Source organism: Lissotriton helveticus, chromosome 5_1 (genome assembly GCF_964261635.1).
Source record: "Lissotriton helveticus chromosome 5_1, aLisHel1.1, whole genome shotgun sequence".
Taxonomy (NCBI): Eukaryota; Metazoa; Chordata; class Amphibia; order Caudata; family Salamandridae; genus Lissotriton; species Lissotriton helveticus.
Genome location: NC_136065.1, coordinates 28,839,602 through 28,857,948, shown reverse-complemented (window position 1 = coordinate 28,857,948; position 18,347 = coordinate 28,839,602). Strand labels below are relative to the sequence as shown.

Below are 18,347 nucleotides of genomic sequence, written 5' to 3'. Positions count from 1 at the left end.
CTGGTGCAGGTGACATGCTCTGGTAGTGCATTACAGCCATTTTCGTTTTTCACTATTGTAAGGCTATCTTGCTCCATAGGCTATCATGTGGGATGCTGGCTACAGTGGCTACCAGCATATCTTCCCATAGGAACAAGATAGGACATACAAGTCTACTATCCCTGAACTCAGAATTTAATAACACATCTTTTAGGAAAGGTTGTTTTTAAATCCTGTGTTTGAGAACAGCACTTTTAGAAAGTTACTGTTCTCTTGTCTGACACTTCTGTGTGCCTTGGCCTGTTTGTGAATTGACTGTCTGGTTTGAGAGGGGCAGGGACTGGGTGGCTTCCAGAGGTTGAGTGGGCCATCCCTGGACTGAATGAGTGCATTTGCATCTTGAGTGGTGGGAGGGGATAGCACCTGGGCCTGAATAGGGCTGTGCCTTCCTTCCACAATGCTGGCTCCACCTCCGGCTGAGCGGCTGACGACCCTGCCCCTCTCTCTGAAAGGAAAGGAGAAGACAGAAAAACAAAGTGCTCAAGGAACACCCAGAACTGGTTCAGACCGTGCTCAGAGCCCTCCTGCACAAAGGGAACAAAGACTTTTAGGGGTATAAGTACAGGACCCCTGACTACAGAAAATTAGATCGTCCTGGAATTAAGAAGGAACCTCTGCCAAGGAGAAAGCTGAAACTGAAGAAGGAAGATAGTCCTGCTGTGTGATGCTGGATTGCCCTGCTGTTGCTTTGCTGCCAAGGAGAGGGGACGGACTTTGCTTTGCGCTGTGTCCCCTTGCGGGAAAGAATCTCCAAGGGCCTGAGAAGAGCTGGCTCCCTGTTTATGAAGTCCCAGGAACAAAAGGACTTCACCCCCAGCTTCCCTGAGCTCTGCTGAGAGAGCTCTGTCCTTCCTGGAGTGTGTGGCCCATGTGTGGTGCCTCTGGAAGTTGTACCTGTGTTGGGAAGCTGCAAACCAAGATTTTAGAGACTTTGCTACAGAAAAGCTATTGCTCGCTGCGGAGCGCATCCCCGAAAGTGCGAGGAAATTCCCGCCGCTACAGAGGTCAAGAACGTCGCAGCACCTGTTGCTGCTGCCAGAGACGTTGCATCCTTCGTTTGCAGGAAAATCACCATCGCTGCGAGTATCGTCGCAGAGTCTGTCCTCGCTGGGTGAGATCGCCACACCGCCTGCTTGCGGACCGCATCACGTCGCTGCGAGCATCGTCGCAGAACCATCGCACCGAGGAGCTGCGAGAGAGAGGATCACTGCTGGATCGCACATCATCGCCCCAGAGATCGTCGCTGCCCCTACGAGATCGTCGCATCGTGCCTTTGCGAGGGTAAACTTCCTACGGAATCTACGCACCGGAATCCATACAAGTGGCCTTCCTCCCCTTACAGACCGGATTCGTCGCAACACGCCCGCTGCTGCAGCGGGGTTGTCGCATCGCCTCCCCAGGGTCTCAGGAGCAACGCATCGCTTGTTTTCCACCTCACCAAGCTTCTGTTTTGGAGCTTTGTTGCAAAAAGGTACTGTGGCTACAACGTGACTTATCTGTGAACTTTTCATGCAACTGTGGATTATTTTATCGCAACCTTAAGAACTCTTTTGCAACCATATTCTTGAACTGTGTATGTTGGATTTTTGTCATTTTAGTCTTGTATAGTTTAGATTAAATACTGTTTATTATTCTAAACTGTTGTGGAGTCAGGTTGTGGTGTTTTCACTGTGTTACTGTCAGTGTTGGTACAAATACTTTACACATTGCCTTTGGATCAGCCTGACTGCTTGTGCCAAGCTACCAAGGGTGTGTGCAGAGGTTATCTAAAGAGTGTTTCCTCCTTACCCTGACTAGAAGCAAGGGTCCCTATTTGGACAGTGGTACTTACCCCTGCCAACTAGAGACCCCCAGTTCTAACAGTTAGGAACTTGCATCCGCCATGTTGGCTGGCTAGCCACTCCCCCCCCTTGGAGTGTCTTTGTTACTCTGTAACATCTAATGCAGTGGACTGACTAGTAAAGTATACTTTCAAGTAGCTCGGTCACTCTGTACCTTCTAATGCAGTGTACTGCCAATTACAGTACACCTCTAGTAGCTCTATCAAGCTGAATCATCCGAGGCAGTGTACTGACTAGTACAGTATAACTTCTGGTAGCTCAGTCACTCTGTGGTATCTAATGCAGTGAACTGACCTGACCAGCACAATATACCTTCTAGGACCTCTCTTACGGTTCAAAATCTAATATAGAGTACTGACTAGTAGAGTATGCCTTGGAGTAACTCTACTACTCTGTATGATCTAATGCAGTGCACTGGCTAGTACAGTATAGCTTGTAGTAGCTCTGTCACACTTTACCATCTAATACAGTATACTGGCTAGTACAGTACATCTTCTTGCAGCTGTGTCACTCTGTACCATCTAATGCAGTGGACTGAGTAGTACAGTATTCCTTAGAGTAACTCTGTTACTCTGTACCATCTAATACTGTGTACTGACTAGGACAGTATACATTGGAGTAGCTCTGTCACTCGGTACCATCTAAAACAGTGTACTGAATAGAACAGTATACCTTCTAGTAGCCCTGCTACTCTGCACAATCCAATGCAGTGTACTGCGTAGTACTGTATACCTCCTGGGAGCTCCGTCTGAGTAGTGCAGTATTCCTTATAGTAACTCTGTTACTCTGTACCATCTAATGCAGTGTACTGATTAGTACAGTGATCTTTCTAATAGTTCTCTTACTCTGTTCTATCCAATGCAGTGTAGTGACTAGTACAGTATATCTTTGAGTAACTCTTGATCATCTAATTCAGTGTACTGACTCAATTGTGTCACTACAGGGGAGCGGGGGTGTGGACGGCACCGGGTGACACCATCACATAGGCAGAATTTAAGAAGCGGGCCCTGGTGTGCTAATAGCTGTGGCGTTGGTGGTGCAAATAACCCAGCAAGAGAGCCCCGCTGCTCCCGTCCCCTCCGGTGCGAGAAAGGCCGAGCAGACCAAGTGCATCCCAACTTGACTGAAAACAAAGCGAGCCCCTGTCTGCGTTCCCGCTCAAAGCCATTGAACGCGAAGAGAGAAGGAGGGTTTAAGGGGCTGGACAGGAGTGGCCGGCAAGTTGCAGCAGCCGCTGAGGTTGCCTTAAGGCTGCGGCTGCCCTTTGTTTGCGGTGCTCCTTTGTCGGTGGCATCAATGCAGCGGCTCCTTGCATGGGAGGTAGTTGCACACGCAGGCCTCACGCTCAAAGAAGGGATTGGCAGAAGAGACGACCATCCAAAACAATCCTGCGGCCGCAGTTCTACATGAGAAGAAGGGCAGAGAGGTTGGGAGAGCAGGGACACGTGTGACCCGAGTGAAAGCTCAATGTGGTAAGCACCTAAAAAGCAGTGATAAGGTAGGAACCACTTCAGACAACAAAGCATTACAAGAGCATTACAATGGCCAGAACTCAATTCCTTAAGTACCTTAAGTATTGTATTAAGAGGTCGCTTAAACTTTTCAGCCCCCCTTGAAAGACTTTGCATGATCCACAAAAATGCACAATAGTTCAAACACCATCTCCGCTCACTCGATGACAGTAACGATACCGTGAATGCAGAAGGTGATAATTGCGATAAAAAGTGTACACCAGACAATACTACTAAGCAATAACTTTGACACTTCACAAAATCTGTCCAATCAAGACAGGCAGTGACTTCTGCCTGTAATGTTAAAAAGATCAAACGCCAAATACACGAGCTGCAAAAAAGGTGGGATAGTCCCACAGACTAAATAAATCACTTGTAAACCAAGTGTATCAGTTTACACCCACACACTATCAAAAGTGACTGCCAACCCACACCAGTGGCGTCACTAGAGGGGTGCGTGGTTCGGACCGCACGGGTGACACCATGAGTTACACTTACCGCACTGGGTGACACCAACCCTAGTGACGCCGCTGTACTGACTAGTACAGTATACCTTCTAGTAGCTCTGTTACTCTGCACCATCAAATGCAGGTTACTGACTAGTACAGTATACTTTCTAATAGCTCTCCTAGTCTATACAATGTAATATAGAGTACTGAGGAGTAGGGTATACTTTGTTGTATCTCTGTCACCCTGTGCCATGTAGTGCGGTATGCTGACTAGTACTGTATACCTTCTAGTAGTTCTGCCACTATGTACCATCTAATACAGTGTACTGATTAGTACAGTACACCTTCTAGTAGCTCTCTTACTCAGTACCATGTCATGCAGTGTACTGACTAGTACTGTATTCATTCTGCTAGCTCTGCCACCCTATGCCATCTAATACAGTTTACTAACTTGTACAGTATACCTGTGAGTGCTCTGTCATTCTGTACCACGTAATGCAGTGCACTGAGAAGGACTGTATACCTGGGAGTAGCCATGTCACTCTGTGCCATCCAATGCAGTGCACTGACTAGTACAGTACACCTTCTAGTAGCTCTGTGACCTTGTACAATCTAATGCTATGTACTGAATATAACTGAATAACTTGGAGTGGACCGGTCAATCTATACAGTGCTCCTTTGGGAAGGTCTGTCACTCTGCCATCGGATGCAGTATCCTGAATGGTACTGTATACCTTCTAGTGGCGCTCTCATTCTGTATCTTGTAATACAGTATACTCACTAGTACTGTATGTGCTATCTATTATAGAGTACTGACTAGTAGAGAATGCCTTGGAGTTGGTCTGCCACTCTGTGCCATGTAATTCAGTGTACTGACTAGTACTGTCTACCCTGTTGTAGCTCTCTCACTCGATGCTATCTAATACAGTATACTAACTAGAACTGTTTACCCTATAGTAGCTCTCTTACTCTGTACCATCTAATCCAGTGTACTGACTAGTACTGTTTTCCATGTAGTAGCTCAGTTACTCTGTATCATTTAATGGAGTGTACTGACAAGAACTGAACACTTCTAGTACCTCATGTATTGCAGTATAATGACTAGTACTGTATAACTTGGAGTAAATCTGTGACTCAGTACCATCTAATGCAGTGCTCTGACTAGTACTGTATACCTTCTTGTAGGTATCCTATTTTACACTATTCAATGCAGTGTACTGACTAGTACGATATACCTCGGAGTAGCTCTGTTACTTTTTTTCATCTAATGGAGTGTACTGACTAGTACACTAGTATACTTTCTATACTTTGGAGTAACTCTGTTACTCTCTGTCATGTAACACAGAGTACTGACTAGTACTGTTTTCCTTGTAGCAGCTCAGTTACTCTGTATCATCTAATGGAGTGTACTGACTCCTACAGCATACTTTGGAGTAGCTAGTACAGTGTCCTACCTGCTGCAGTGTTCAGTCTAATGTGTTATGTTGTATGGTGCAGTGTAGTGAGTAGTGTAGTGAGCACTGTGTGTGTGTGTGTAATATGCTGCTTGATGAAGTGTGGTTTTTAGTAGTATTTCCTGTCTATTTAGTGCTGTTCGGTGTAGTGTGTGCTGTAGATGAATGCACACTGCAGTGCAGTGACTGCGAGCAGTGTGTGTAGTATGGTGTGTGGTGCAGTGTAGTGTGCAGTAGAATGTTCTCTCTATGTAGTGCTGTTTGCTGTAGTGTGTGCTCTGGATGAATGCGTGCTTTAGTGTAGTGAGCGCTCTAGTGCTGCGCGCTTTAGTGTAGCGATCAGTCTATTGCAGCGCGCCTTAGTATAGTGAGCAGCCTAGTGCCACACGCGTTAGTGTAGTGAGCAGTCTAGTGCCGCACGCTTTAGTGTAGTGAGCGCTCTAGTGATGCAGGATTTAATGTAGTGAGAGCTCTAGTGCTGAGCGCTTTAGTGTAGTGAGCGCTCTATTTCTGCGAGCTTAAGTGTAGTGGGCAGTCTAGTGCTGCGCGCTTTAGTGTAGTGAGCAGTCTAGTGCCGCTCGCTTTTCTGTAGTGAGCAGTCTAGTGCCGCACGCTTTATTGTTGTGACCATTCTAGTGCCGCGCGGTTTAGTGTAGTGAGCAGTCTAGTGACGCGCGCTTTAGTGTAGTGAGCAGTCTAGTGCTGCGCGCTTTAGTGTAGTGAGCAGTCTAGTACTGCGCGCTTTAGTGTAGTGAGCGTTCTAGTTCTGTGCGCTTTAGTGTAGTGAGCAGTCCAGTGCTGCGTGATCTCTAGCGTCTCGTGCTCCTTCCATATGTGTTGTAAATTAATCATATGTAAAACAGAAGCAGTAATTACAGCCTTTCTTTGTGTCATTAAATCTCTAATTCTGAATCTCTTCTCTGCAGTGATGGTGACTCTGGATCCTGACACGGCTCATCCTGAGCTCCTCCTGTCTGAGGGGGGGAGACGAGTGAGATGGACGAACACATGGCAGTCCCCTCCGGACACCCCCAAGAGATTCACCCACTTCCTCTACCCCTGTGTGCTGGGGAGGGAGGGGTTCACCTCCGGCAGACATTACTGGGAGGTGCAGCTGCTTCGGGAGGGGGCAGGGTGGAATGTGGGGGTCGCAGCAGAGTCTGTGAACAGGAAGGGAGAGATCACAGATTCACCTGAGAGGGGAGTCTGGGCTGTGGAGGGGTCATGGGGTCAGTACTCGGCTCTCACCTCCCCTCAGACCCCTCTGACCCCTCGTGAGAAGCCCCTGAAGCTGGGGGTGTATCTGGACTACGAGGGGGGGCGGCTGTCCCTGTACAATGCTGACTCTATGGAGCTTCTCTTCTCCTTCCCGCAGACCCGCTTCACAGAGAGGCTCTTCCCGTACTTCCATCTCTGGGGAGAAGCGGAGCTGAGGCTGGTGTGAGAGCTGCAGGGAGCTTCAGACACTCATCCTTCCCTCCCACCCCCTACAGAGGAGGAGCGGTGCTGAGGCTGGTGTGAGCCCCCCCTCTCCCGCTCCCCCTCAACTGTCATCCACAGTTTAAACCCCAACATTCCAAAGAACCTTCACAATGACCCTCTCACCTGTTTCCATGACAACCAGAAGCCTCAGTGAAACTATGTATCTTGTAGATTTTTAAAACAACGGCAGACAATGTTTGCTTGTGAATCATGCACCAAACCGCATGTAACATATGATAAAGTCTCTGCAGAATTAAACAAGCATTGGCATAGCAAATAGGTCTCGCCTTTGGGACCTTATAAGTGTTTAGCCAGAGCTATTGGCTTTGGCAATGTTTCTAAGGTATGTTGTAGAGCAGTGTGGCTGCTGTGCTCCATACTGCAAACCTGGTGTTTAGTGCAGTGACATGGGGCATTGGCATGGTGTGGTGTGTTGTTATAAGGTGTGTGTTGGTGGGATGCATGTGGGTAGTGTGCTGGGGTGCATGTGGGTGGCATATTCATCTTTACAACACAAATCACCCATTGTAATTGGACTAATAATGCTTGTCTGCAAACTATTGAAAGGGTAATAAGGGTAAATGTAATATGCATGGCTCCATGGGCCACTCTAACATGTTTATAATAGTAAAATATCGATTGAAAACAACGAAACTACCGGCCTGTCTGTAACGCTTACGTTTACTGTTTGTGTTTCCAAATTGTTACATCCCTAACCACATCGATTGGCGGCCATTTCCCAGAACCCACAGTCACTCCTTGCAATGATCTAGCAACTTAATTTTTTTAAATCTCTGAAATTTACTGTTCCCTACAAAGTACAATAAATACACCAAATTCTAATGACTCTGGACTCACCCCCCATTTGCCTTACAAACCCCCCCTCCCCATTACCAAATACACTCTTCCAACACTTTTTAGTAAAGTGAAATCTAGTTCTGCTGTAGACCCAGCACCTCCCCACATACTCCTTCAAGGATACAGCCACTAGATACAACTTCCTTCTCTCTCATGCAGGAACCTTAATCGCCAAAGTTACATTTACATTTTTATTGTCGCCTGAAAACCTCTGAAAACACAAGGAAATGTTCTTTGCGGCAGGCATCTTAATCCTCTTTGAAACTTTAGCATAAGTGGAGACAGCCATTGGATAAAACTCCGATCTGTCTCCGGCAGGAACATTAATTTCCAAAGTTAACTTTACACTTTATTGTTGCCTCATAATCTCAGCATACACAAGAACATGTTCTTTGCAGCAGGCATCTTAATCCTTTGTGCTACTTTAGCATGAGTGGAACCAGCCACAAGATAAAACTTCCTATCTCTCCCACAGAAACATTAATCGCCAAAGTTACCTTTACATTTTTATCGTTGCCTGAAAACCTCTGGACACACAAGAACATGTTCTTTGCAGCAGCAATCTTAATCCTCTGCGCTACTTCAGGATCAGTGGAAACAGCCACTGGATAAAACACTGATCTCTCTTCAGCAGGAATATTAATCACCAAAGTTACCTTTACATTTTTATTATTGCCTTAAAACCTACAGACACACAAGCACATGTTCTTTGCACAGGCATCTTCATCCTTTGCGCTACTTTAACACGAGTCGAAACAGCCTCAAGATAAAACTTCCAATCTCTCTCTCTCAGAAACATTATTTGCCAAGGTTACCTTTACATTTTTATTGTTGCCTAAAAACCTCTGGACACACAAGGACATGTTCTTTATAGCAGGAATCTTAATCCACTGCGTCACTTTAACATGAGTCGGAACAACCACTAGATACAAATCTAATGTCTCTTTCCAGCAGGAACTTTAATCGCCAAAGTTACCTTTACATTTTTATTGTTGCCTGGAAACCTCTAAATACACAAGAACATGTTCTTTGCAGCAGGCATCTTATTCCTCTGCGCTACTTTAGCATCAATGGAAACAGCCACTTGATAAAAGTCCGATCTCTCTCCAGCTGGAACATTGATAGCGAAAATTACCTTTACATTTTTATTATTGCATAAAACTCCCATCTCCCTCCAGCATAAACATTAAACGCTAAAGTAACCTTAAACATTTTTATTGTTGCTTGAAAACCTCTGCACACACAGAAACATCTCTCTCCACTCGTAACTGGTGGTTTTTCTCAAGAAGGCCTTTTAAATCAGTTTGACCGTGGGCTCCCCTCCATTTTGTGTGCCTCTCTTTTCACTTTCACTGATGGTTTCACAAGATGGCTTCTTTATTCCCACAGTAGTTATGGACACATGACACTACTAATAATAACCTCTAAGGAAACGGAAGTTGGACTGACTTTTTGCTACTTGATCAAGGACTACAAATTGGGAAAATAATACAAAAATTAAAAAACTTTATTCCTACTCAAATTGGTCTTGATGTTGTGTACTCAATGTTGATTTTTTTTATGTTAATTGTTTTTTGAGCACTATTCCATTACCTGTTTGGTGTTCCTACATTGGATGTTTTTAATACTCTGACTTTACCTATGTGCCTACATTGGATGTTTTTTTTCTGTTTTTTTTACTCTGACTTTACCTTTCTCCCATTACCCGGTTTGTTCTTTCCCCCCTTCGAATATCTCCTTATTCCAGAACCTCGCCCTATATTGCACTTTTCCTCTGCATCCGTCCTTATCCTGCCTCCATCCTGTCCTTTCCTCCATTCTTACTGTACATTGCACCATGTCTTCTCCCAAGCCCCCGACTCCTTGCCCCCGGATCCTGCCCTCTCTAGACATCGCCCTAACTCTTGGAGCAATTCATATCCGTCCAACCTTTCAAAATACGCTAAGAAACATTTCAAACACAAATTACTGAAGCTTTACCCTGAAACACTATTAGGTGATACCTACCACAGCCGCGCTCGGAAAATATACACTGATTTTATTTTCCACTCCAAACGCACCACTAAATAGAAAAACACTGTCCTTCTCCACCTTCCTATCACCAAATCTATCAAAATCCCATACAGAATAAAACTGTCGATTTCTCCTTCTCCTGCCTTCAAGGGGGAAAACGATATTTCCATATTCAGAACAGGCAACATCCTCATTCAAGCATCTGATATCCACCTCAACATTTTTGACAGACATTGCAGCACCTTGGCCTATCAAATCTCCTAATTGACTCATAATCCCTCAATAACTCAACTTCCATGCACCTATGAGTCTTTACCCTCTACCTCCGTTCAGGCCCTCCTCCCCCTCTCCATCTCTTCTGCTGCTCGCCTGCCTCCCCTTTGGACTCCCTCCGCACTCGCTTCCATGTCTAATTCTCCGGTTCGTATTCTTAACATCGATCGAACCCCGCCTGTCCCCGCCATCATCCCTGACTCTCCCTCACGCTCCTTTCTTACTCATTTGCCTCCTCTTGTGTTTCATACTTCTCTCCCCTCTAGGTCTAATTCTCTGTTGCCAATTATTACCAATGACCTATCCCCTACTCTCCCTTCCCTCTTCCCATATGCTCCCTCCTACTTCCTTACTATGCACTCTCCTCCCGTGGCGTCACTTTATGCACTCTCCTGTTTGTACAATTATCTGACTTCTAATATCTTCCTTCCTAAGCAATCCAATGTGGTTTACCCTTGCATCCCATGACGCTCTCATCTCTAACATTGACTTGATCTCCCTGACCATCAACGTCCTCATTGACTGGTCCAACCGCCATCTCATTCTGTTTGAAATCGCAAACAGCGCCCCTCTTCCCACATATGTTAACAACAAACCTAGGATATGGTCCAGAAACCTTAAGCAAGTCCCTCAAAGTCCACTCAAGTCTAAAGTTCAAGCTCAACTTCAACTCATCCCTCCCTCCCAGAACACTAATGAGCTGACTGATCATTTCAATAAGGCCATTGGCGATGCCCTGGATCAAGTCGCCCCACTCGAACTTAAACAAGAAAGGACAACCCAATCCAAATCTTGGTTCAATCCCGAAGGTAATCAGGAAAGAAGACAACTCCGACTATCTGTAAGATCTTGGAGACAACACCCCTCGGCCTCTCATCCCTCTCTCCTCTAAGAAGACAACTCCGACTATCTGAAAGATCATGAAGACAACAGCCCTCGTCCTCTCATGCCGCCCTCCTCAAAGAAGACAACTCCGACTATCTGAAAGATCATGGAGACAACTCCCCTCTCCCTCTCATCGCACCCTCCTCAAAGAAGACAGCTCCGACTATCTGCTTGGCATTAGATGACGCAAAAAACAGACCCAAAGAGCTTTTCAATATCATAAGGACTCAAACCTCCAAACCCATTCCTTCCTCAACTCAGGCATCCAATGTTAGATGCGACAGCTTCGCAACCTTTTTCAATGACAAAATCGTCAAGATTGACCTCGCACTCGGCACAAATCCCAGCTACTCCAGTGAGATCAAAATGTCCAAAACTCTTGTTAGCACTTCCGTGAAATCTCCAAAACACTGGTCCTCCTTCACTCCCATCCAGGAAGCAGAGATAGTCAATCTAATCTCCAATGCTAAGCCCTCAGCTCACGCCCTGGATCAGCTACCTCCTCACCTGGCCAAAGACCTGAAGCTAGTCCTAGCCCCACTATGGCGCAAGATCATCAACAGCTCACTGAGCTCTGGAATTGTACCTGACTGCCTCAAAGTAGGACAAGTCACACCTCTACTAAAAAAAACAGGACTAGACACAGAAGATCTGAATGATTTCAGACCTGTCTCAAACCTTCCTTTTTTGTCCAAAATCATGGAAAGATGTGTACTCCCACATCTAACCTAACACCTGGAAAACATCAAATTACTAGATCCCCATCAATCGGGCTTTAGAAAGGGATGCAGCACTGAATCAGCAATCCTCAATGTCATTGATGACCTACTCAAGTCACTCGACTCGGAGCAATGCTGCCTTCTCATCCGCCTAGACTTATCGGCTCCATTCGATACAGTCGGCTACAATTTGCTCATAAGGGTTCTGCAAGAAAGGGCCAGTCAACAAGAGACGATCCTTCACTGATTCTCTTCCTTTCTCCAGAACCGATCACAAAGAATAAAAATCAAAAACTTCGAATCCGACCTCTACCCTGTCATCAGAGGTGTTCCACAAGGGTCTGTACTCTCCCCCCAGCTCTTCAACATATTCATTGAACCCCTTACTTCTCTACTCAGGAAATCCAACTTCCCCTTTCATCTATACGCAGACAACATGCAGCTCTATCTAGAAACCACCTCAATTTACGACATCCAGAGACTAAACAACACGCTCAATGAGGTCCAACACTGGCTCACAACCAATCACCTGACACTTAACCAAGAAAAAACTGAAATATTACTCATTTCCAATAAAGACGATAACCCACAAATCGCAGAATGGCTCAAAGCCATTGATGCCCTCAATGGTAACCTCTCCTTAGCAGACTCAGTAAAATCTCAAGGGATCTCCCTAGATCCAAAACTTGACATGAAGAAACACATCACAAGATCCGCTAAAAGTGCCTTTCTCAACTTAAAACTACTATACAAAATAAAACCCTTCCTCCCACCCAAGGACCTTCAACAAGTCACCCAAGCACTGGTTCTCTCCAGAATAGACTAGGGCATCACTACCTTGACAGGGACAGCAAAGACCCACCTTGCCCTCCTGAAGACAACACTCAATGCTGCAGCCAGAATGGTCACCGGAATTAAGAAATTCGAGCACATCTCTCCAGCCCTCATAGAACTTAGATGGCTCCCAGTTGAGCTGCGAGCCAACTTTAGAACAGCATGCCTCACGCACAAAGCCCTGCACACAGGTAAACCAGAATACCTGGCGGGCAAATTCAAAAGTGCAGGCCAGTCCAGAAACCTCAGGAGCTCCAACTCTCTACTGCTCATCCCGCCAAAAACCCGCAAGCATAGAACCACAGCCAAATCTTTTGCTGGAAACGCACCAAAAATCTGGAAATCCATCCCACCCCACATCAGAAAAACCCCCTCGTTTCTAAAATTCAAGAGCCTACTCAAAGCCCTCTTCCTCGACCCCCCTTGAGCGAATTGATAGACCCTAGGCAGTTACCCAACCAACACTCCATCTTTCCTAAATTTCTAGATCGACAACACCAACTCAGATCAAGAAATCTTTTTGTGTATAAACGATTTGAATGTCGATTATGTATGGTTGAACATCAGATTTGACTTGCACCCTCTGCTCCTCTCCCACTTCGGCCATATGCTTGTTCCCTTCCTGTTCCTACCCCCATGTTCTCCCATTATCCTGTATCTTCTGTTTGTACATTATTGTACATGCTGTAAAACGCTCTGATACCCACAGGTCTAGCTAGCGCTATACAAAACTCATAAAATAAAAAATAAATAAATAAATAAAATCTGAAATATCTTGGAGACAACACCCCTCGCCCTCTCCTCCCGCCCTCCTCAGATCTACTAGATCAACCTATAAGAAGCACATCTCAATGGTTAGAGCGCAAGACCCTGATGCAGAGGTCTGGCCCGGGACCAGGGTTCAATTCCCGCCTCAGCGGCTCTTGGACTCTATCTCCCCGGACCTGATAATTCTCGCCTTGGTGCCTAGTCTAATCATGGGTCCCACTCTGTGACATTGGGCAATAGCTTGCTTAATCTCCACAACGGCCCCAGCAGCGCTTGGATGCCTGGCTTCACCTTGGGGGTGCCCAGGAGTGGACATTTCACATGGAAAAGCCAGGAAGGGTTCCACAGTGGTATGAGTGCAGTGCCGGGACGCCCCGTCGCGTGGGCAGCCGTGCGCTTTACAAATACAACACATTTACATTTACATTTACATCTTCAATGAACCGGCTTCTTTCTTTCGCGCACAACTCGATCGTGCCAAAAACAGGCCCAGAGAACTCTTCAACATAGTCAGAAGACAAACATCATCTACCCCTCCAGAGCTGACAGCCTCAATTGAAAGATGTGAGGAAATTGCCAATATATTTTTGGCAAAAATTATCAAAATTGACCACTCAACCACCCACTCCTACTATTTCTGGTGACTTCCTTTCCAACTTGCAACTAAAAAATAACGTCTCCTGGTCTAATTTACATCCTATGACTGAGCTTGAAGTCTTTAATATCATTTCGAAATTAAAGCTGACCTCGCACACCAAAGATCCTCTCCCATCTACCCTAGTTCACCACCTCAACCACATTATCGCCCCATGATGGACTAAAATCATTAATGTCTCTTTTGCCACTGGTTGTGTACCCGACTCCCTCCAACTAGGGCAAATTGCCCTATCCTTAAAAACCATACGGCTGACATAACGATGTTAACAACCTATGCCCCATCTCCAACCTCCCACTACTAGCTAAAACCCTTGAAAAATGCACCTTACTTCAATTGGATAACCATATAAGCAATTTCAACTTACTTGACTCCCTTCACTCTGGCTTCAGGAAAGGCTGCAGCAGAGAAACCGCCATGCTACACATTGTTGATGACATTCAATGCTCTCTTGACCATGGTGAGGCTTGCCTTCTTATTGTCCTTGATCTCTGCAGCATTCGATACAATCAATCATCCTTCCTTACTCGAATCGCTCAAAGCTCGCTCTGGCCTTAATGGCTTGGTCCTTAAAGAGTTCACTTCCTACCTCCAGCACAGAACACACCAAATAAAAATCTAATCCTGCCTCTACAATCCTACCCCCATCCCCCTGGGTGTCCCCCAGGGATCAATACTCTCCCCCTCTCTCATCAAACTCTATATGCAAACCCTTACTCTCATCTTGAAACAAGCCGGGATCAACTATCACCTCTATGCTGATGACACCCAACTCTTCACTTAAAAAGCACTCTGAGCAAGATTCAATCCTGGTTCTACTCCAACCATCTTAAACGGAACCCTAACAAAACGGAAAGCATTATTTTTTCTCCTAAAAGCAACCGTCTCCTAGTACAAGACTGGATCTCTGACCTTAATGCCCTCAACTGCCCACTCACTTTATCCAGCTTGGTGAAATCCCTAGACTTCATTCTTGACAAAAATGTGACTCGGAATAACCATATGAATAACTTGGCCAAAGGAGCACAGTTCACTCTCAGGCATCTCAAGAAAATCAAACCCTTGATTCCTCAAGACGACTTCAAATGTGTTGTACAATCACTAGTCCTCTCCCAACTTGACTGTAGCAATGCTATCGATTTACGATTACGATTACGATTTAAGAGGTCTTTATTCGATTTACATCATAAAAGACAAACACATAATAAAAAACAGTTCATACATTTTTACATAGTAAAAAAGCAGTTCATATGCTTTTACATAAAAGATAATAAATACGTTACATATTAAAACCATGTTAAAAAAGTATTACATTTTTAGACAATGATGTACCGGAAGACCCCTTGCTACATGTAAACAATGCTACATTGGGACTAAAAGTCATAAAAACATATACAATGGGAACTTCATTTACCAAGGTGGCGAATACGAATTGACCATACCCAGCTCACAAATTTTGCTACCCAAATGGCGATAGGGGGGGAAGTGTCAGTTTTGAGAATCCTAATCGCGGCAACAGCAGATCTAGTACCTAGTAAGCGGCAGACTGGTAAAAGCCAAACTTTTCTGGGTAGCAGGTACTTAGGACAGCCGAAGAAAAGGTGTTCAATATTCTCTACTGCTGTTACACAGAAGGGACACTTATCGCTACCACCAGCTGACCAGGAGTGCGTAAGCCCCCGCAAGGGTAACGAGCCTACTCGTAATTGGTGGTACAGTTTGCGATCATTTGGCTTGGTAATTAAGTCCCAGTATGCTTCATATTTAGGGACATCCTTTACCACCAAGAATTCCAATGTCATGGTAGGACCAACAACCATAGTGGATCTCCTCTCAGCGATCCAGTGCCAATAAATATCTTTAAGTGTCTTTTTAGATGGAAAGGTCGCATGTGCTGGATCAACCCATAATTCCTCCAGGCTCAAATTTTTCAAAAGCTTCCTGAGATGAGAGAACCAGGGAACCCTATGGGACCCTTCAAGCCCCCTCACCTCATCGATAGCCTCAGCAAACAGGGTTAATTCAGGTGTAGTCCACAGACGACGCCAGAACGCCAGTGGTCTGTACCGTACCACATCCTCGATGGAATTAACACCTAGGTCAAGCTGCATGGGTAAGCAAGGTGTTGATTGTGGGAGACCAGTTGCCATTCTGAGGAACCTATTCTGAGCCACCCTCAAAGTGGATAAATCACTATACCCCCAAAGTTCTGCCCCGTAGGTAGTTGCAGGGATTATCTTGGAGCCATACATTTTTACCAACGGTGCCAGGGGTTTAGTGAGCGATTTTGCATGCTCCTTCAGTGAGGCTCCCCCAAGTTGGGCATGTTTCAGGGTCATAACATCCAATTGGGGTTTCCAACACATGTTCTCACTTAATGTAACACCTAAATATGTGAAAACCTCCGTTTGGGCCATAATCGCTCCGCTCATCGACACCTTGGCCTTCACAGCCTTGGGGCCTCGCAGAACCATAAATTTGGTCTTATTGACGTTCACCTCTAACTCATGCTCGCTGCAAAAACACTCAAAACGGGCCAGTGCGGACTGAAGGCCCTGCCTCGTTTTAGAGATAATAAGAGTGTCGTCCGCGAACATGAGGAGGGGCATTTTCCTTCCAGCAAGGGAGGGCGCATCCGTTGGATAGTTAGAAAAATATTTAGTCACCCCATTAATAAACAAGGAAAAAAGGGTGGGGGCCAACACACACCCTTGTCTAACCCCCTTGGCAACTTTAAAACTGTCAGTGACCTCCCCTGGATCACCCCATCTTACTTTGGCGTAGGTGTTTGAGTGCAAATTAATCAGTAGTGCCACCAACTCTTTGGGCATGCCCAGATCCAACAAGACTTCCCAGAGCTTAGTCCTGGGCACTAGGTCGAACGCAGACCTAAGGTCCACAAATGCCGCAAACAACAAACCTCCCCCAAGATAGACCACCTTCCAATAAAGTAACATAAATCTAAAAACTTGCTCTAAAGTCCCCATATGTTGCCAAAAGCCCGCCTGGAGAGGGCTTAAAACGTCATAATCAGAGATCTAAATCTGAATCCTACCCAAAAGAAGGCGAGCCACAATCTTTTGTACAGCATCAATAAGGCTAATAGGTCGATAATTAGCCGTTACCGAGCGATCACCCTTCTTGTGAATAGGAAGGATCTCCGCCCCCAACCATGAGTCAGGGACTTTCGCAACCCTTGCCAGAGCATTGGCTAAAAGAACAATGTATGGGACCCAAAGGTCCTGTTCCTGCTTAAACGTATCAGCTGGTATGCAATCAGGTCCTGGTGCGTTACCCCCAGGGATAACCCTTAACACTGCTCTCACTTCAGTAGGCGTGAAGACCAAGGCTTCATTGGAAGTAATGGGCAACAAAATTGCAGAACTAGTGACATTCGCTTTAAATTGATTCCCATAGTATTCGACCCATTCCCTTGGCTCGACACAATTTGAGGGGGATCTATCCTGTGGGCGATTGCCCCATTTAAGCTGCCGCCAGAATTTAGTCATGTTATTACTCTGGCAAGCCTCCAACAGTTCCTTCCACCGGGTCTCATCCCAGTTCTTTTTGGCAGTGGCCAGCACAGCTTTGTAGGTGGCCCTGCAACTTCGGATTAGGCTATGGTCTCTTGACTTTAGAGCCGCATGCAGCGCCTTTTGCGATTCCCTGCAAGCACTGTCAAACCAGGTTAAGGGCTTCAGCTTGTTTCTTCTAGGGCCAATAGATTTAATAAAAAAAGTTTTAAGATTTAAAAAAAGATCCCTATGTAGTGTAGTGATGTTGTCCAGAAGGGCCGACTCTTGGCTGAACCCGCTGATATGAGACATTGTATGCCTCAGCAGGGTTCTAATCCTTAACAGAACATCCTCATCCAGGGCTATTTTAGGCCAACTAACCCTTCTTTCATTATTTGATATTAAGACCTGCGGCAGGGACGCCTCTGCCACCAAGGGCTCTGCAAAGGTGCCTTCTTTGATTGATAGAGCGAAGGGATTGTGATCACTCTCGGCTCTGTTAACTACCACCATATCCAGCAGACTGGGCCACATTTCCACGTTCACCAGGATGTAGTCAATGCGAGAACCAGATCTGCCATTATCGTAAGTCATAGCCCCCTTCCTGTCGGACTTCAAGCGCCCATTGACTGCACGCATTCCCTGATTCAAGCAAAGACCCTTCAAAAATAGAGCTGATTGGGACCATTTCTTAATAGGATGTAATTCCAAGCCCGGAATACCCCATAAAGAATCCTCATCTTCAGTGATCATACCATCATCCAACCCCATAGGTTCAAAACATGTATTGAAGTCCCCCAATACCACCCTATTTGTGTTCACCGGCAATGAACTCGAAAAACCCTCCAACACCAGTGCAACAGGAGAACATTTTCCCCCTTGGATACCCCGCATATAGATATTAACAATCACCATATTCAAGCCTGAAGACGAATTCACCCGTATGGCCAACATATCGGGGTTATCCAGCGGGAACTCCTCCACTGTTACTCCCGCTTGTTGGCGTACCCAGATGGCTAGACCACCCGCTGGTCTGCCCCTTGCACCTTTC

General features: G+C 45.7%; 1 protein-coding gene across 1 annotated transcript in view; it reads left to right on the top strand.

Annotated features, from left to right (window-relative positions):
* LOC144752361 (butyrophilin subfamily 2 member A2-like) overlaps positions 1-9,097 on the top strand; it is a 613,785-nt gene extending 604,688 nt beyond the window's left edge. Inside the window, exon 20 of the mRNA XM_078640296.1 lies at positions 6,221-9,097. Within this exon, the coding sequence (XP_078496422.1) occupies positions 6,221-6,738 (518 nt within the window). The 3' untranslated portion in view covers positions 6,739-9,097. The remainder of the gene's footprint in view (positions 1-6,220) is intronic.
* The last annotated feature ends 9,250 nt before the right edge of the window (positions 9,098-18,347 follow it).